The sequence below is a fragment of the Orussus abietinus genome, unplaced genomic scaffold (genome assembly GCF_000612105.2).
Source record: "Orussus abietinus isolate OABI.00-Male unplaced genomic scaffold, Oabi_2.0 scaffold2, whole genome shotgun sequence".
Classification (NCBI taxonomy): Eukaryota; Metazoa; Arthropoda; class Insecta; order Hymenoptera; family Orussidae; genus Orussus; species Orussus abietinus.
Window position 1 is genome coordinate 839503 of NW_019396012.1, and position 20253 is coordinate 859755.

Genomic DNA, 20253 nt, shown 5'->3' on the forward strand with positions numbered 1-20253 from the left:
GCGGAAGTCCGCCGGCCTCTGGGGACGAGAGGACGGACGACGCCGGACCTATTAGCCGTTACAACGGGCCGCGAGTCCCGCGTGCCGGCCATCTATTCTGCCACGGTTATCGCGTTCATTTGCATTCAAAGGTAGATTAAAAGAAAAGCGGCCCGACGAGTACACGCGCCATTTTCTAGGTCGGGGCTCGGCGGAAGTCCCACGGTGGCTTTTCCCTCACGGCGCTTTTCCAGGAGACGAGGCGCCCCTTCCTGCGAGACGGAGACGCAGCCGAGACGGAGGAGGAGACCGTTCTAATTACCGTCGCGGGATGACTCCGCTAATTAGAACCTAGCCAGCATTCGGCGTAACCTTCCATTGTCGTAACGCGGACATAACCTAACCGGGGCCAGGGCGGGGATTAATTAACGTCGCTAACTGACCCCCGCCCTGCCCCGAGTGAGCCTCGGCATTGTCGCCGGAACGAACGTTCCTCCCCAGGCCGTCGCGACGCCGGCGCCTCGAGTGGGCGGGGAAATTCACACGGAATATACCTCGCGATTCCGTCGTCCGGAAGGACTCGCCGAATGCTCTAGGTGCGCCGAATAGGCGGTCTCAATGGACCTCGCCATTAGCGAGCATGCGTTGCCCTCGTCGGCCGTTTTCAGGGCCTCGAAATGCGCCGTCGAGGAGGAAATCGTTCGTCTTCTTCGGGAGATAATTTATCTTGTCACGTTTCTTCTGCGTCCAAGGAGGCGAAGCTCCAGTGGAGGCTTTTAATTCGGCCCTCTTGTGCCCTAAGAGCTAGTCCTAAGAAATAAGTTATGTTCGCCAGGCGGTAATTCAGTGTTACCGGATTCTTTTTTCCAAACGGATAGAAATGGAAATCAATCCGGGTGGTTTCCTTCATGCATCTGGCAGCACTGCGCTAATTGTCATCCGGTATTGTGCGACTTGCGAGCTAGGTTACTCTTGTAACGAAATAAGGATTATGTAACTCGCGCCTGCGAATGCGTCATGTAAGAGCGCTCGTTTCATTCGATCGAGGAGCAGAGAACACGCCGGAGGAGGACGTAAGGAAAGATCTCGCCGTGAATGCTCGGCGTTCGCCAAATGGGAGAGCTGGCTTCAATGGAGTTCGCCATTAGCGCGTCCCCGAGAAAGTCCCCCGAAGACGCGGTCCAACCGGTGTCATCGTTAACGAGGATTGCGTTATTCGAGTGCAACTTCGGCCTCCAGGGACCTTACGTGGACGGGAATAATTGATCGTCCGCCTCGTTTCCTCGGGGGGTCGAGGACTTGCGCGGAAACTTAATTCTATACCTCCTTGCGACATAATTGGAAGGATTCAAGGACGAGGTATGTCGTGTCCTGGGGCCACTGGAGTTCCTGATATTTCTCCGTTGAAACTCACCTTATCAGCGAACGTCTCTCGATACATCTGTACCACTTATCAGGAAACATCTCGTTACTAGGGCTCAGCGTGATGCATTACATTGTACAGCTTCTGCATATTTAAGAAATAATACCACTTATGCGGTATTCTTATATCCCCTCGAACTCACCTTCGATGTAGAAAAATTTAGCCAAACACATTTATCTTTATTCAATTAATTAGGAAAATAGCTGAAATTGCTCTCTTCCCATGAAAACTCTTTACTCAATGTTTCTTGACCGTTGTCAAGGAACACAGAAGACGGTATTCGCTCTTATTGTACCGCCTATCAGACATCTTGTCAATGTCATCACATAGAGTCGTCCATTCTACCGAGGTGTACCATTGGCACAGGTTTCGGGCGAGCACCTGCACCTGCAGAACCTGGTTCGCTCGGTTCTCCAGGCTCCGGTGCTCGTCGGGCACATAACGAGTCGTTCTCCTAGAGGAGCGCGACGGTCCCACCCAGGGGACGCATAAGTGTCTACGTCCCGGCGCCGCGTCTCCAGCGGGTCCTCCGGGTGACAACGAGGCCGGGTCCGGGGCGTAAAGCGCCAGGACCACGGTGGCGGCTTTAATTAGCCGGAGGGCGAGAGAGAGGAACCTCTCCGTGGCCAAGGTAGAAAGCCAGACCCTCGTTGCATTTGAATGACCGTGGGGATTCGACCGTTTCCGCCGCGCCCGAGATATTCCTGCCCCTGGACGCCCGTTGCCGTCGAAAGCGTCGCGACGCGCCCTGGAGTGCCGGTACAGGCCAAACCGAATTAGTACCCTACCTGGACCCGCGAAATATGTTCATCCCCATGAGGGTCTTCGCTTTCCGCTCGCGTTTATCTCTCCTACCGCTGCTCCTCCGTGCAAATCATTCCTCACATTTCATATCGCTCAATTATATTTATTGCATTATTCGTCCCCTAGCCACGTTTAACTCCCCTTGTCCCTCCTCTCCAAGCGGAACATCTTTCATATTTCATATCGCTCAATAATAATTATGTAATCCTGGGTCTCTTTCAAGGGAATCACATTTCCTAGATTTCACCCCGCTCGATTATATTTATCATGTAATTATGTTGTATGTAGACATTGTTAAGTATTCCCTCTGTCGCGGTACTCTTTTTATCAGGAGACGAGGTAGCGTCTCGGACAAGTTCATGTACTTTCCTTTTATACCAGAGGTGGGTTCTTTGGGAGATTCAAGTCCTCCCCTTGGATTGGAACTTTTGAACGATTGGGACTATAGAAAAATTGGAATTTCATAAACAATCCTTCCTAACAATCTCTATCTCGGCCCTGATATTTATGAGCAGTCGCTGCGGCGATCCCCATTTTATGAAACATTTAGGCCCTGACAATTGCGCGGTTAATGAACGGTGTCGCTTCGCCGGCGTACGGACAGTAACGCGTTATGATTCCGCGCCCAGTTTCCCGTCCCGCGTGCGGACGTCGACGTGACGTTAAAATTAAACACCGACGGCTGATACTCACCGTTGTGCCCGCAAATTTATCGGCGCTAATTCTAGTCTCGGGTTTACACGCGTCCACGGGATGACGGGCGAACCGAGGAGCGAAAATCCATGTCGCAAGACCGGCCGTTAAACTCCCGATTTGATAACGCAACAATGAGTTTTGGGCCGCACCCGCGGCCGATATTCCGCGGCCCCGGGCGGGAATAAACCCTGCCCACGGATCGTTTCTTCGGAACCATTCGCTAACCCTGGAGTTCCTCGCCGCTCGGTTATCGGCATTGCGAATTGGAGCAAATGGATATTGGGTTTTGGTACACCCTTTCTGGAGCGCAGCGGTATATCGGACCCGGTATCGACGTAGTAATCAGCCCCGAAACTGCGTCCAGATTCGCCGAGCTGGAAGGTACACCTCGTAGCACCGGGTACCTCTTTATTCGCACACCTCCGTCCGGAACATCCCCTGCATGGTTCCTCTGAATCCGGATTTAGAGATAGGATAGACTCTAGAGGGCTTCTCTGCCTCGACAAATTGATCTATAATATGTTCTGTATGATTTTTATTGGATTGAGGCTTTGGGAAATACTGGGAGAGAGGTTGTTTTTATTATTATATTTTTTATTTTTAATATTATATAGAGGTTTTTTTTTTTAATTATTTATTCACCTGCGTCCAGATTCGCCGGGCTGGACTCTAGAGGGCTTCTCTACCTTAACAAATTGATCTATAATATGTCCTGTATGATTTTTATTGAATTAATACGTAGTGAAATACTAGGATAGAGAATTTTTTTTTTTATTAACGGCTTGGGACAAAATGGATCACCGAGGGTTTTTCTTTACCTAATCACTTAGCCCCAAAGCACCCCTCGTGTGATTTTCAATTTATCAAAATTTAGAAGTATATCACCGTGGCATCAGTGGGGTTCCTTTGCTTCTGTTAAAACAGCTCCTTGTATATATAAGTATTATCGATGTACAATCTTTAATAATTACTCTTCTAGATCGCCGTGTTCCGGATTCGCGGTATCACTCCCCACGAAGAGGAAGCCTTCGGTTACCCCCGTCAGTCAGGCTTCCACGAGGCGGTATGACTTGGTGTTTCTCGTTTCAATTAGGGGCGCAAGGGTTAACCGGGCTCGTTTCTCCGTTCCCGGTTCTCACCAGTAGAAGCGTTTGCGGTTTCGATTTTCTGGCGGTTCAATTATCGGCCCTGCCACCGAGTGGACGTCGAATCGGACCGCGTTCCCTCTCTTCCGCATCGCGGGAACAAACCGGGCACGTTTCGGAGGACGTTAACCAGTCCTGAAGCGATATCCAGCCCGGGTTTGGTGGGACCGGCATGCCGGTCATTAATCTTGACGTTTAACCCCGGGCGAAAGACGCAACCCCCTCGGCTAGCTAAACGGGAAAAGGGAGCATTTTCTTTCTGACAAGGAGGCGCCTCCACTTTCCGAGGGCTCCGCCGTGGCTCGAACGTGTCCTGCATGGTTCGGGACCGGATCGGAGGGGAGGAGGAATTTTTAGGCAAACTCGAGGGTGCCGAGTCGAATCTTCTACCCTGGTCTCGAGGACAAAGGGGATCCCCTTCTTTCCAAGAAAATTCGCCCTCTTGTCGGGTGTAATTCCCCCGCTTGTCCAGGGCTCCTCCACGAGGGGACATTTAAGATTTATTCGTGGAATCCTTGAAAATTCGGCTCCTCATCTCGGATTCAGGGAGAAGCTCCTTTTCCTCCCCTTTCCCGCTGCCGTCGAGATACCGAAACACGGGAACTAATAAACGCACCTTCGGAGTTGAAATTAATTTATTCTTCTTTATTATACGCGGTTCCCGTAAAAAAAAAAAAAGTCAAGGAATGGGTATTTGGGATTAATGTCTGGAATCTTTGAAAACATGGATATGAATCCAGGATTCAGGGACACGGGACCCTCTTCAAGGTCTCCCCTGAAACACAGGTACTGACACACGTGTTCAGAATTAATTCATTTATTCGTAATCGCGTTCATCATAAAAGTACAATAATAGCATTATATCAAATCACAAAGAGAAATTCAATATTCACACCGTAGACTCGCGGGATGGTTTTTCCGAGGGTACTTTGTATTACAATTGTTGGCTTCGTATGCGTGGGTGTGTGTTTTTCGCTGGGGTATATGTATATATGTATATATATATTTATTTATTTATTTATAACTTTTTCTCCGCCCCTCTGCCAAGGTCCTCGCGCGCTGCTTCCGCGCTGAGTAAAAGGAGATCAGCGCGGATCCGCGGAGTCCTCGAGAGCGGGACTCTGACGAGAGGTACTCCGGGTAAGAACAACTAAGATGGGAAAGTGCGATATATTAAAGAAAAACGCATAGACAATGAAATAATATAACAAATAATTACAAAACGCCGGCGCGACCGGCGGGCATTGCAGGACATGGGCAACGACGTGGATCGGAAGTCCGGTGTCGGCGATGATGAAGGGAATATGAACGTGGACAAACGTCGCCCGGTGGTCATCGAGTCTAATCGGCGTCCTATCGATACTATCGGGGCATCGGCTCGGCCCCGACTGATAAGAAAAAGCGCGCTAGTTGGCGCGCGAATCGCTCTTCGTCTCCTCGCAGCCGCGACCGCAAATCGGGTACCAATCCAGAGAGTACCCAATTGTTGGTACCATCCGAAGGAGCTCGACCTCCTCTTCGGCATATCATCCCACGATTCGCGCTCGTTACGTGTCGCGTCCTCCTACCCACCCGCCCACCCCCCGAGAAAATTACCCCTTAGAATTATTTTTACAAATATACAATGACAACGAGTAAAGTTCGCAATCACGATGTACGACAATCACATTAGCGGCGCCTCAAGGAAAAAGGAAAACACTCACATCCGAAATGTATCTCTTCGCGTTTCAGCGGATCCGTAACACCTCGTTCTCTTTCTCGCTCGTGTTTCTTTGTCTCCCTCGCGCTTGCCATTCCCCCATCGCTCCGTCTCGCTCGCACGCGCTCAGTCCCTCGCACGCAAAACTCGCACCAGACACACTCTCTCTCGCTCTTTCTCCCCTGACGTGTACAAAAGCAGTGCCGGGCGTCGGTTGAAATGTGGAAACTATTTGAAATAGTAATTTAAATACACCCTAAAAACGTCTACCCCCGAGAGGGGCGCATTCCGCGAGAGATAATCGGAATTCCTCCACCCCGGCCCTTCTAATTTCTCGCCCAATGCGTGCCCTCCGAAAGGTGGATATTTAAACGCCGATCCGGTTCGGAATCCGACGCGAAAAACGAAGGTAACGCCTACAATGCTATTTCAAATAGCGGGTTCGCTCAGCACTGCCGAAAAAACGCGGTGGAGCCAAGCAGGGGATTCGCACGTGCTCGCATTTTTGATTTAGTCCGGCTGACAGTAGACGCCTCTCTTTCTCTCACTTTCGCAAATGTCCCTCATTCTCTCTCTCTCTCGCTCGTTGTTTCAGCTCTCATCCAAAGAGCGGAGGCACGGATTATACGGGAAATACAGGAGTGGTTGCTAATCAGGCACTTTACGTCATCTCCTCCGCTCTCCCGCGCTCTCTTTATCCCCCGGCGGGCCGGCTGCTGCGATCAGCTGATATCTGTCAAACGCGCAAGGGGTCTCATCCGGGACGAGCTCGCTCTCGTGGACTCGCTCCCGAGTCCCCGACGCGCGCACACCGCGAACCCCTGGACAGGTGTTTCCTGGTCTCGACTTTAGGTCCTCCGCCACCTGGATCCGTGGAAGTCTCATCAGCTGACAGCTGTCAAGAACGCGCGAGGGGCTGTCGATCCAGGGCAACTCCCGACGGCCTCCTGCAGTGCGAATCCCTGGTTGGGTGTTCCCTTAGCTTGGGTCTAACTCGGCACCCTTTCAGCCCCACGGATCCGTGGAACGAAATGAAACGTGCTCGCCTCAGCCCGAGCTTGAATAATTGTTAGGTGATTAATCGTGTGGTTGGGCGGATCTCGCCGGAACGCGGCGAGACCCCTTCCTGGCGTTGGTGTTGGTTGAGCCTCTTCGATCCGTGGCGAACTCGACTCCTGCCCGAGAGTTTCCAGGACTGGTCCTCACCGAGGGCCGGAGTTAGGTCATCAGCTCCGTGGTGTCGTCGGCTTCGAGGTCGTCCGCAGGTTCCACCCTCATGGCCAGCTGCGTGTACCCCATGCTGGCCTCTCTCCTCCTGGACATCGCCTGAAAACCACCGCAAAACCAAAGAGATCAGGCCCAGGTTCGTAGTAGAGACCCTTACCAGAGTTTGATACCAAAGTCCACGTTCAATCGATAGACGCCTACCTGAAGAGCGACGAATATCGTCGCGAAGAGGGCCACCGAGGCCAGGCAGATCGCCACGGCGAGGGTCGTCGCCGCTGTCACTGCCAGGTTCGCCGAGTCAGCCGCCGTGTTGGTGAACTTCGAGGTCGCTTCCTGGACCATGTCCGGGGAGGAGAACTCGGTTCCAGGGACTCTGCGCTTTCCCGCTGGCGAGCTGTTCCTGCAGCCTCCTGGTAACGATAGCGGGGGGTCAGGGTGTTGCGGGGGTTTTGGCCAAACTTGGAGCTGGACGCCCGGAAGGGTCCTGGTAAATTGCCTGCCTGAGACGTTTGAGAGCACCTACCGGTCTCCTGGTCGCAGAGGCAGCATTCCTCGCTCTCGGTTCCTTTCTCGGACCCTGTGCAGCAGGGGACACATTGATTGTTCAGCTTGTCCAGGTGAAGGGGCAGGGAGCAGGCTGCGCAGCTGAATTTCCCGGGGCCGGAGCATCGGCGACAATCGGCGTGGCAAGTCTTGCAAAGTTGGGTCAGGGGGTCGTAATACTGAGCGCCCAAGCACTCCATGCATAGTCCTCCCTCGAGCATGGAGTGCGCCGGGCAAGAAGTGCACTCAAGGGGACCCTCTCCTGCGACGAGATACACAAGACATTTTAGAATCAAGGTTACCAGAGGAGGCCTCCACGAGGATAAGGGGGCTCCTCTTTCCTAGACTCGTCGGGCTGGAATCGGTGACCCACCTTTGCAGGTGCGGCAGTAGTGGTGGCACTTTTGGCAGCCGAAATTCGACTTGAAGAACCCTTCCGGACACTCCGGGTGGCATTCCCCTGCTGCCAACTGCCAACCTTTCGGACAGGTCACGCACTGGTCTCTTCTGGGGCCTGAACATGTTCTGCAGGAGAGGTAGCACTTGGCGCACTGACCTCGGTCACTGTAATACCTGGAAGTAGATATTGGTTCCTGTAGTCGGGCTGCTTCTCTCATGGGGACCTGGTCCATGAAACGTACAAGTACCCACTATGACTCTGCATACCTAAAAAGTTCCCCTTAGCAATAAATATATGTAATACATTGGTGTAATTTTCATCAAAAATTCGGCTAATATAATATTTTGCGTCCCAGTATACATTACATCCAATATATTAGAGTAATATTAAATGAATATGACGACCCATATGGTACGTTGTTACGATACGACCGCAATATTGGTTATATATTGCTTTAGTACCCTAGGGCAAAATATTTTACCAATAATTCAAAATGTTCACGTTTTAATATCCAAGCAATATTCCCAATATTTAGCCGAACTTCGGTTTATCAACATTGTACGGATTAATATTGCTGCATGGGTTAACAGCAGAATTGCCAAGCCCAGTCAAAATGACTGTTTTTGGATGGCCCACCACAGCCAAAACAAATCCACCGGTAGGTTCTGGGGTTAAATAACAAATATACTCTCTTATCAATTGTTATTTTTGCTCTTGTACGTTTCAGATAGATTCCAGGATACGTCCTGAAATTTTCCTGCGATCAGGGGAGACCCTCTTACCCTTGGGCACAGGACGACCTGCACTCCCCGCTCTGGAGCTGCAGGCCATCCTGGCAGGCTGTACAGTTCAACCTGGAGACGCAGGTCTTACAGGTGTGCAGGCAAGGGGAACAGATCGGCCTCGAGGGTTGGACCATGGAATAGAATCCTTCGCCGCATTGCGCGACGCACTGCCTTCCTTGAAGCATGAGCGGCGTCTGGCAGGATATACAAAAGTCCTCGGTAGGTCCCGCACAGGTCTCGCAGGTCGAGTGACATGGCTTACAATGTCCGTCCTCGTAATACTCCGTACTGTCGCAACGATTGTGATTCTCAGGTGCGCAGAGGCCCTTCTTGTTCAGGCTCCAGCCGGAGACGCAGGTGATGCAGCTGGAAGTCGCGCAGGTCGCGCAACCTGGGGGACAGGGCACGCACTCGCGCCTCTTCTTGTCCGCGCTGTAACCTGCCGGACAGGAGCCCCGGCAACTCCCTGCAGATCAGGTAAATCTAAATGACTATGTCCTACCACCTGTGAGACCTCGACACTTCCGATATGATGATATAATGACTAGGTCAGGGTGTCACTCCTCTATCTATATACGTATTTGGCGCGAAACTCTACCGAGTTTCTTAATAAGCCGATCTTAACCCTTAAGGTGATGCGATAGGTCTCGTTTACGAAACTTTTCTCATAACTGGGTGAACTGAATCGTTTGAAATTTTACGGTATGAATATTGAGGCTAGGAAGTAGGTCCCGACACTCGTGAAATTTCAATTTCTTGAATGGATTGGATCAATGGATGAAATAATGGATTCACATTGTTCCCCCTTTGTATAAAGTGCAGATTTATATGACGACGTTGGGCCTAAGTGATCCAAAATCCGTTTAGGGGTTGATGTGTAAACGTAATTGATAGGGTGGGCTCCAAGAATTGCAACTACGGTAATGAAATAGGTGTTAAAAGTGTCACTCAAAAATGGCCTCCTCGACGTTTCCTTCGCACCAACCTCGAACCTTCAGAAATTCCGAACATTCGCCGTGAAATAATAATTCCCGGGAAAGTCAAACGTACGAGGTGGAGTCGACGGCAGTTCGAAAGTTCGAATAGGAAATTCTGGATCTTAGAGATTCCGGCCGACGCGCAGGTTTGAAAGATTCATCGGATGTTTGAAGGGTGAGTCCTGGCAATAACTCAGCGCCGTTTTAGCTCGACCTCGGTTCCCCTAAAAAACTGATGAATTAAACATCCCGACCGAGCTCACCGTTCAAGGAGAACAAGCCAGGTCTGCAGCCGATGCACTGATTTTCCCCAGTCCCATTGCAGGTTTCGCAGGTGGGGTGGCAAGGTGCGCAATTGTAGTCCTGGGTCTCATAGGTGTACAACGGACACGCGGCGTAACACCTGTTCTCATGCATCACCAGGTGATGCTCGCAACTGATGCAGTGGTCGGGTCTATCCTGACAACTCGCGCAGTTCGCCTCGCAAGGTACGCAGGTATTGTTCTCGATATCTGGAGAAAAGAGATAAACCCATTAAACGTTAACCACAATTCCTGAAACTCTCCAGGGTGGAGGTAGGGAATCCATCGACGTACTCTCGTAGTAGCCCTCGGGACACTGCTGAAGACACACGGCCAGGTCGGTAACCCTCAGGTGAGCAGGTGCGCAGGAGAGGCACGAATCTTGACCAGCTCCTGCGCAGGTCTCGCAAGATTCGTGGCAAGGCCAGCAAACTCCACCTTGGTTGGGGAAACTCCTCGGTGGACAACGGCTGACACAGGTGCTGAAGAGACGGGAGGAATTGTCAAGAAATGATTACCATCACTCTAGACCTGCAGGTAACCCGGAGGAGACCCTGAAGAGGAGGCTTACTTGTCTAATCTGTACGTCTTGCAGGCGATACATTGAGTAGGACCCTTGCCATAGCAACCTTGAGGATCACATTGCGGATCGCAGTCGTGGAGGATCCTCTTGGTGGGGTCCAAGGACCCGGCGAGGACGTTGGCGGTGTCGCCAGGTAGTTGATTGGTCAGCAGGGGTGCCGAAGAGCCGTCCAGGGTGGCCACAGAGGCCTGGACGTCGGAAGCGGCTCCTGAATAGGGACCCTGATAGCCCTGAAAGATAAAGGGTCAAAGGGGATCATCGTCGAACCTGGCATATCCTGGATCTTGCCACGTCGCAGGGCAATATGCGGAACGAGCTTGCACCTGGTTATACTGCTGCATCCGAATCCTGATGGGGTTCGTCGCGGTGCCGTAGAAGATGAGCTGCCACTTCTTCAAGATTCCTGTAACAGGTTTTCGAAAGGTGCTACTTAGGGACCCGGTTGACGAAGAGGGACAACGCGCATGCGTGGACCGGGTCTACCAGGCGACGGGATTCCTCGTAATCATCGCCCCCGGCTCATTGCCGCAATCGCCGGGCCAATTATCGTTAATTACATTTTTAAGCAACCCCACAGTTTATGGGCCTCCCGTTATGCGGCATCGATCGCTCATGAACTTCCCAACTGCCCGTTTGCGGCGACACCCAATGATTGGCGGCCTTTGGAGGTGATCCAATCATGTCTACATTGCCGAAGAGGACCTCGTCAGGGGAGAGGTGGCAAAGGGGCGATGATTAACGAAGACCAGAGATCAAACGTATCGGGGGAAGTTCCTTGGAATGGACCCCAACTTGCCTGGAGAGTTGACATGCCGACTTCCAGCATTAATGACCTGCAGGGTCCACCGTCCGTCTGCCTTCTCGCCCCAGAAGTGCACGCTGAGGAAGGGCCAGTCGTCGAAATTGGAGCTGAGGACGTCCCTGGGCCTCTCGAAGAGCAACGTCGAGGTGGTGCCCATCGGAGAGGTCAGTAACAGCCTGAGGTTCCCGCGAGGGAAGAACCTGAGCGACACCTTGAAAAGAAAGAATTCATTTTCAAATCAGGTACTCCTCTAGGTACTTGGAGTCCTTCATAAGAGTTCCCCTCGCATTCCCAGGAACTCATTCTACCCAGGTGCATCATACCATCATCTGGATGCACCCCAGCCAGGGATTATCCCTAGGCCAGCTTACCTTGCACTGCACGTGCTCCAAAAAGCGGACCTCGTTCAGGGTGCCGGCGCAGCCGCTGACGTCCATGTAGACACTGAGGCTGTACCCGTAGGTAGGATCTATCGGTCGCTCTTCATTGATCTCCTGGGACTTGCAGATATGCTGAGGAGGCACGTTGGTCCACTGCTCGGCCAAGCTGACCATGGCGCCGGCGTCCATGAGGCCGTACCCAAACTTATGGGAGACTTTCCTCTTGACGCCGTTCAGGATCCACCCGGGCTCCTTCTCGAGCGGCCCGGACCTTGAAGTGAGCACCACCAGGTACTGCATGTCTCTCCAGGTAAGACTGGGATTTGCCTCCAGGGCCAGTGCTGCGATTCCTGCGGCCAACGGCGCCGATGCCGATGTTCCCGTGTGTTCCACCGTGCAGATGTGGTCCGGCCTTAATTTTGCGTCCATATCCACCGTCGCGACGCTTTTGTCGTTCCCCGGAGTACCCGAAGAGTAGGTGGACGCCAAGGTCGAGCTGCACTCTTCCAGGTACCAAGGCTTGTACCCGCCCTGGGTGGCGCTGGATATCGACAAGGTGAAGATGCTGTTGGTGTAGCCGTCGCAGTTGCAGGAATCCGTGTGTCTACCTCCGTTTCCGGATGCCCAGACGAAGATGGACCCCTTGCCCTTGCGACCCTGAAGAAGGAACCTCGGATGTAGATCACTTTGTTGGACCATCTCCAACCTTATGAGAAGTCTTCTGTACATTCCCAGATTATTTTCTTTGGCGCTCCTTAAAATATTCTCATATTGGAGGATCTATGTACTTATGAAAGGATTTACGTGGAATCATTAAGATTGACATGCGTAATTATCTGACAAAACCATTGCATTACAGATTTTTGGTACTGCGTCATATTTGTTGTTGGTTGGAATAGGGATTTCACTCTACTCCATGCGAGTTTGAACATTTCAAGGTAAATTTGATGTGCTTACGGTCGTAACCCCATATATGAAGGACCTCCTGGCCAAGGGCCCGGGTCCATCCACGGTCTTGCCGTCGTCCTCCGGGCCCCAGGAGGCGCTGTAGATGTCGATGTGGTCCGGGTTCAAGCCCAGCGCTCTGGCCTCCACCGCGTCGTTCACGGGCCCGTCCAACATCCTCACACCTGAAGCGATATAACCCGATCCGGACACCCGGACAAATCGAGGCCATTAATCCCAGACGCCTGGAGGATCGGGGATCCACTCCAGTCCCTCCCGTGGGCGATCGATCAATCCCAGGCCCTCGAGTTGCAAGACGCTCACCTCCGATGCTGGAATTGTAGGCGACCCCGACTCCGCAGTACTGATTGAAAGCCACGGCGGCGACCTCGCCGGCACACCGGGTCCCGTGCTTGTTGTCGCCGTTGTCTTTGGGCATGGGGTCGTCGTCGTTGTCGTTGATGTCGGTGCTGGCTCGGTGGTCGTAGTTCAGGGCCAGGTCCGGGTGGTTCGTCTGGATCCCGTCGTCCAGGATGGACACCACCACGCCCTTACCCGTGTACCCCCTCTGCCAGGCTGGGTCCAGGTTCATGTCGAACCCATCCTTGGCCCCTCCGTTCTAAAGTACGAAAATGCGCCAGGGTAGGATCGACACCTCGGTTGTATTCCATTGTTCCGTGTAAATTTCGGCATTTTTACGCATTTTTACGGATCCTTTAAGCCTGTTCCACGTACGTCAGTGTTGGATCTTGGAATGGCACATGTATACGGAGAATGAAAAAATTGTAATTTCTTTGAAAGTAATTATTCATTCGAATGGAGTGAATGAAACTGCGGCATAAAATTGAAGATATGAATTTTTCCCTCGAAACTGCTGAATGTTTAATTGATGCATCGGATCGATTTTGCGGAATATTGTAATTACTTTGAATGAATAAGAAATATTTCTTTGGGGTAATTACATGTTCATCTTATCAAACCCTGGTATTTGATCCAAATGAGCATTGTTCGAAGGGATGATTTTGTGGACGTCGGGTATACGACCGTGGTCTATAAATTTACTGTCTCGTTCTGATTAAATATTAAATATTTTATTCTTTTCGAAGCGAGGGATTGAAAGACCGGAATATTGAAATGAAATGGTGACAATGGAGGGGAATGTACCGAATCGGGAGTACTGCGCTAATGTAAGAGGAAAGTTATGACTGAAGTTCAATAGAGTCGAATAGACGAAGTTCGATTAAAGTTGGAATTAATGCATAATGGCTGTAGTTATCCGTAATATATTTTTTATAAAATTATTTAAAATCAAAAAATGACACCTCACTCAAAAAGTGACACCACAATTTGATATTGAACAACCTAATGCATTCAAGACACATTACGCATTAATCGGGGTAGGTAGAGGAATTTAGACTACATGTATCCATGCCGGAATTTAAACTGGAATTTAAACTGGAATTTAAACCAGACTCCCAGGACTCCGAAGAACCCTGTGATAAAGGACATTTAAGGGGCTAAGGTCTGGCCAGTGCCATTCATTCGGATTCATCCCCCGTTCCCGAGGGTGGAGGGTCCAGCCAATCCCCCCGACAGCCGTCCATCATCATTTAAATCCTGATTTAAATCCCGCAAATCCAGGATGACATCCCTGGAATTCCTTAAGCTAATCAGAGCCACCCCTGTTTCCCTGGTTCCTTCGGTGGCACCCCAGGAAGCACTCGTGTATCTCTAGCCCTAAAAGAAAAATTGGACCATTACGATCCGACGTCATCATACCATAAATCTGCACAGTGCATATACAACCCGGCACTTTATATTCCCTCGTAGGTAGCAGCGATGAATCCTAATTGGAACGAAAAAAATGCGAACCTATTTTTTAAAGAGACGCTTATATTTTTTTTCATGCATTTATATGATGAAGTCGGCTCGAAATATTCCAATTTCCATATAAGGGCTGGAGGTATACTCATGTACAAGTGCACGTGTCAGGTTGACGCACCCCCGAGGTACCCCAGAAGACATCCCCGTGTATCTCTAGCCCTAAAAGAAAAATTGAGCCATTATGACCCAACGTCATCATTTCATAAATCTGCACTCTGCATACTTAACCTACCACGTTTTATCATATTCCCTTATAGGTAGTAGAGATTAATTCTAATCAGAAAGACGAAATAATAGGAAGTTGTTTTTTTTTTTTAAAGACACGCGTCTTTTTGAATACCACTTATATGATGGCGTCGGGTCAGAATGATCCAATTTCACAAATGTGGAAATACACGTGTAAGATCGACGCACCCCTTATGTGCCCCAGGGGATGTCTCCCTATATCTCTGGTAGCACATTCACATGCAGGTGCACGTGTAAGGGCGACGCACTGCCTTGGCCACCCCACGCCACGCCACGCCACGCCACGCCACGCCACGCATACCGGGCTACATTGTGCAGCCACACAATGGCCGCCATTGTCTCCTAGCCCTCTCGGGCTCCCTTTCTCGCCCATGTCCGCGACCCTCTCTTACAACAACGAAAAGTATCCCCTGCATTTCCGCCCCCTTCCTGACGTAAGCAACGCGCCGGGGCAGCCCCGTAGGAAATGGCGACAACGGAGGCAACCGAGGCAACCCGGGCAACCTGGGCAACGGCGTCCCCGCCGAGGAAAGATATTGCACTCTCGTGGGCACCCGCGACGCCGGAGTTAGACAATGCCCGGCGTCGCGGCGTCGAAACTTCGGAACTCGTCGGCCCGTCGAAAGTCCTGGACGGGAACGCCGGGAGGGGTTAGCACCACAGGGGTAGTTCCTCGGGACGATACACCCATTATACAGGAGGGCATTGTCGGACAACGGGACGTTTTACCCCGGTCTGGATGTCGGTACCACCGAGGGGGGCGTTCGCCACCCCCCGGGGCGGGAGGGGTAAGTGGCCCAAGTGGCGAAGGGGGTAACTCGGCGCACAACTCGGAGCAGAGGAGTTCGGCGGAACTTGGGAAACGAATTTCTTCATTTAGCCTCTAATTCCATCCGAAATCTGCCGGCGGGGGGTCCTTGCCCTTCATCCCCCCGCAATGGAGGGTGGAGGCGCCGGGAGAAATGGGGGGAAAAAAAATTATCCCGGAACTACCGGATTTTCATATCTCCTGGGCGACCAGCCAAGACCTCGCGGGGCGAAAACTATCCCCCCAGCCTGGCCCGATATAAACATATTAATATCCCCGAAACGACTCCGGATGTCAGGTGCACGTGGGCCGCGACATTTTCATAAAGTACAAATGCGCCCTTACTGCGACTAGGGGGTGGAAAAGCTGCGCGACGATACTACCGACCTCTGAAATCCACAATTACGCGAAGCCCGATTTTTTTTCCAACGTCATTATTCCCGCGTGGAAAATAAAGGGAGAAAATTTACCGGGATTTTCCGACCCCGTCTTTTTACTAAGGTCGATGTTTTGTGGAAATTTTGTAATAAAAAGAGAGGGGGCAAAACATTTCGCCGAATTGTCTGAATGACGGCGTTAACAACCAGGGGGATGGTTTTAATAAAAGGAAGGAAAAGTTTCCCTCCATTGTCTAAATTCTGGCATCAGCATCCAGGGAGATGTTTTTGGTGAAACGGGAAAAAAAAAACCTAGCGACAAATGGAAAATTTCCCTGGATTAAATTCTGGTACCCTATTTTGTGGTTCTGGTAAAGGGAGAGAAATGTCGATAAACTTGAAAAGGTTTTCCTTAATCGTGCAAATTCTGGTACCAATGTCCTAAGGGTAGGTTTTAAGAAAGTTATGTAGGATGGTATGGGGGTGAGTACGGAGATTATACCGAACATACGTGTAAAGGGTGCGTAAGGGGGATGGGAGGTGGGAGGGGAGAGATACCGACCAGGTACCATTGTTCCTTGAACAGGGGGTCGGTGAAGAGGTTCGGCAAAGGCACCCCTCTGTTCCTTTGATGGTGCAAGCTCTGGCCCTGGCGGGGTGCGAACCCCTCTGCGAAGTACGGGTAATCCGGGAAACCGAAGAACGCCCCCTCGAAGTCCCTCTTCTTCCGCTTCCTCTCGTGCTGCTGTTGGAACCAGTGCACCTGAAATCACGCCGACATTGTCTCCAGGGGGGGTGCAAAGTGGACTAATATCAATTATCGGCCATACAGCCGAAGCGCCGAGATGCGAACTCGCGACGAAAAATCACCTCCGCCATTTTGTCAATCTTTTATTCTTCACTCGTGCCGTGTATTAATTTAATTCCTGCGCTTTCTGCATCTCTCCATTTTGAAAATTATTCCTTCCGATGAATAAAAACAATGTGAAAATGTGGCCGCTAGAAATATACCTCACTGTAAAAAGAAGAATTAATGTTCAAGTTGATATTATACAGGAGTGGAGGTCTGCATAACTGTGATGTGCAGTCGGGAAGAGGTGATAATAGATTATTCTCGTTTCCCGGCGGATTTAAATATATTTTCATTTTGAATATTCGCGCAATTGTCTGTAACCGATCGCCTGCACCGACTACATCGAATATGCTGAATTGAGGCCAGTCGAATCTAATGATCTATATTTCACCATATTGCGATCTGAAGCATTAGGATTTATGTAGAGCATTTTATATCGCGATAAGCCGACTTCATTCTTCCTTTGCGACCCTACCGCGCCTATTAGTTAAATTTGTCGAGCGCCATCATCCAATTTCGAGTCGTTAAGAGACATTTGAAATATAAAAGTTACTATTTCTCACCACATAGATATAAAAAAACGTTACAATGTTTGCCAGGAAAAGTGACGTCGGTATGTTAATTCCTCGCGCCTTCGTGACTGGCGCAACAAAAATTACTCTTACTCGTATTGATATTACTTTTAATATTAATTGCAATAAATGTTTGCACAGCTGCGATATTCGGCCATGGAAATGGTGATAACGGATGTCTTTCTCTCGGTTTCTGGGGAATTTCAATATTTTCGTAGACGTTTGTCAGGAGAAGTGACGTCGGGGTATTAATTTTCCATGCCTTCGTGACTGGCGGTAAAGGAATTATTCTCACTAAGATTAATTTTTAATATTAATCCCGACAAACGTCTGCGACGTTGGCCCATGGAGAGGTGTTAACGGGCACTTTTTCCTAGCTTCCTGGGTAATTTAAATATTTCCATAGATGTTTGCCAGGAAAAGTGACGTCGGTATATTAATTTCCCACGCCTCCCTCGCCGGCGCACCTGGGGAAACGTTTCATCCCGCGGGAATTAAAACACGGAAACAAAGGGGGGTCCAGAGGTGTCTTTTGCAGGCGGCAAGACGCGCCGGATGGGACGGATTTGCATATTCAAATTGATTTGCACGAGCTTGTTGTCCTTTTCTAGCTATTAGCCTGATACGTTTCGGGGACCGGGGGAGGCCGATTTTCATGAAAGAGAAGGCGGAGCTGTCAGCTGCGATAATTTCTTCGAGTTAATTAATTCCCGGGGACGAGTTTTCGCGCGCGGATGCGTCCGCGGAAAACACTCCCTTATCGCGGGACAGGAAATCAATTGGAATTGATTTATCGAGGGTTTCTTCATTTCCCTCTTCCCTCTCCCTGACACTTGGGGAAATATTTACTCCAGTCAGAAATATCGCCTCAAGACAAACGGGCATTTATGTAAACGCGAGCCTAACTACTCGGGCTTGTCGCCTCGAGATGAAATATTTCCTCGGCCGCATTATCAGTTTCCGCGATCGGGTAAAGTGCTCGAGGATTGCAAAACCCGAGGAAATATTTTGTCGAACCCGCCTCCGTAAAAATTCATATTTTCCTCCGTTCGACGAGGTTCCGGGAAAAAGACCGACTATTCCGTTCTGACATTGTTCGTAATTACTTTCCATCGGTCTAATCATTCCGAAAAGGTTTTTCACGATTTCATCGATTATTTCACGCGCTTCTAAGCAATACCCGGGCGCGTAATACCTATCCGATGAAAAATTCTAAACCCTCTCTAAACTATTGTACCTTGGACTTTTATTCCGGGTATTTTTTTTTTCATTTCTGGAATTCGTCGGCGCCCTTTTCCATGGGAAATAACGAGCCCCCCTTGTTTTTGTACGGTCTGCGTTCGTCAAAACGTACATCCCAACCAAAGTACACAGACCGGTGTAACGAGCACGATCAGTACGCGCGTGTTTAGGGCATTTCCCGTGGTTGAAAGCGCGCCATTGCGGGGCATAAATTGATTTCTACCGGCATTTCTGCGAGCCCCACACTCTGTATTTCCTCTTTCCGGGCCGATCGCCGAAGAGCTCGGGTTTAGTACCCGCCGATACGACCGATTGCTGGTTAAGCGATTCGCGGGATTTGGCTAATTAAGGTGTTTGCCCGAGCGAACGGCTTTTCCGGGGTCTCGTTAAAGCGGCCGGTTCGATCAGCTGATCAGCTGATCAGCTGATCGGAGCGCCACGCGCCGATCGAAAAGTCGCACCCCTTTTCGAGGGTTCCCGTAGAATTTCAGACACTTAATTATTAATTAGAAACTTAATTAATAATTAGACACTTACTTGGGGCTCCTTCCTCAGGGCTTCATGATGATGCTCGCTCGTGGTAAGCGATCTCTTGTGGATCCGGTTATGCGAGAGGAGGTAATAACTCTTCAGGGAGCCGATCTGGAAAGGAAAAAAAAATGTCGATCGTTAGACCCTTCATTTTTATAATAACATATTTCTTCTTGCCATGTCGTTAACTATCGGAGAATTTCATGTGACGTCGAATGAACTTGTATAAAATAGAAGTACACCTTTTTTAATTTAAAGTATTGCCATGTGTCATTTAATCAAGAGGCTTGTTTGAGTTTCGCGCTAAATGCACGTATAAGGACCAAACGAGGTTTTATGTAGCCTGGTGCGTCAGATGGTGCAGGAAATATTTTTCTCTTGAATTGCTAATTGAAATAATGCAAATTTTAACTATGTCATCAGAATGTTGTTTAGCTTTACTTCGAGTTTCAAAACTCATAGGGATCATTACGATAAGGTATTCCGTCGATCACCGATCTTTCTTTTCCGTTCGATCTACAGAGATCTAGGGAAATCATGTCATCCTATCATAATAAAATTTCATCCTATCAAATCATTCTATCATCCTATCAAATTCATCCTATCATCCTATCAAATAATAAAATTTCCGGGGTTCCTCGAAAATTCAGGAACGAGGCAAGACGGATTGCAGTCTAGCTGTACACCTTAAGTGGGAAAGTATCCGGCCGAGTTGCGGTTCGCCAAGCTGGATATTAATCCTCGGCCCGATTGCGCGCGTTTTGCCGAAGTCAGCGTTAGTTCCGCCGATTGAAGTTCCAAGTGGAACCCGGCCTCGTCGATTAGAGGGAATCATTCACCGGGCAAAGTTTCGATCGTTAGCCGCCCCCAAAAATGGATCGGCCCTCGAACTCCTAACTATCGGCTCGATCGGCTATCGGCCCCCTCGATCGACCCGGCCGAATCGAATCGGAAGTCCTCGATTCGTCTTGATGGCCGCACTGAACGCTGAAATCGACTCCGGTCGCAATTAATCGACATCTTTTCCCCCTGGAAAGCTTTACACGCCAC

The 20253-nt window shown here is 50.1% G+C and overlaps 1 protein-coding gene across 1 annotated transcript in view; it reads right to left on the reverse strand.

Annotated features, from left to right (window-relative positions):
- Nucleotides 1-6929: 6929 nt before the first annotated feature.
- LOC105700544 (furin-like protease 2) overlaps nucleotides 6930-20253 on the reverse strand; it is a 174793-nt gene continuing 161469 nt past the window's right edge. Inside the window, exons 3-17 of the mRNA XM_012426473.2 lie at nucleotides 19210-19314; nucleotides 16568-16768; nucleotides 13015-13309; nucleotides 12703-12875; nucleotides 11737-12402; nucleotides 11360-11576; nucleotides 10887-10966; nucleotides 10552-10793; nucleotides 10275-10462; nucleotides 9942-10190; nucleotides 8699-9167; nucleotides 7890-8089; nucleotides 7497-7778; nucleotides 7175-7383; nucleotides 6930-7072 (exon numbers count right to left, since the gene is read on the reverse strand). Coding sequence (XP_012281896.1) covers nucleotides 6965-7072; nucleotides 7175-7383; nucleotides 7497-7778; nucleotides 7890-8089; nucleotides 8699-9167; nucleotides 9942-10190; nucleotides 10275-10462; nucleotides 10552-10793; nucleotides 10887-10966; nucleotides 11360-11576; nucleotides 11737-12402; nucleotides 12703-12875; nucleotides 13015-13309; nucleotides 16568-16768; nucleotides 19210-19314 — 3684 coding nt within the window. The 3' untranslated portion in view covers nucleotides 6930-6964. The remainder of the gene's footprint in view (nucleotides 7073-7174; nucleotides 7384-7496; nucleotides 7779-7889; nucleotides 8090-8698; nucleotides 9168-9941; nucleotides 10191-10274; nucleotides 10463-10551; nucleotides 10794-10886; nucleotides 10967-11359; nucleotides 11577-11736; nucleotides 12403-12702; nucleotides 12876-13014; nucleotides 13310-16567; nucleotides 16769-19209; nucleotides 19315-20253) is intronic.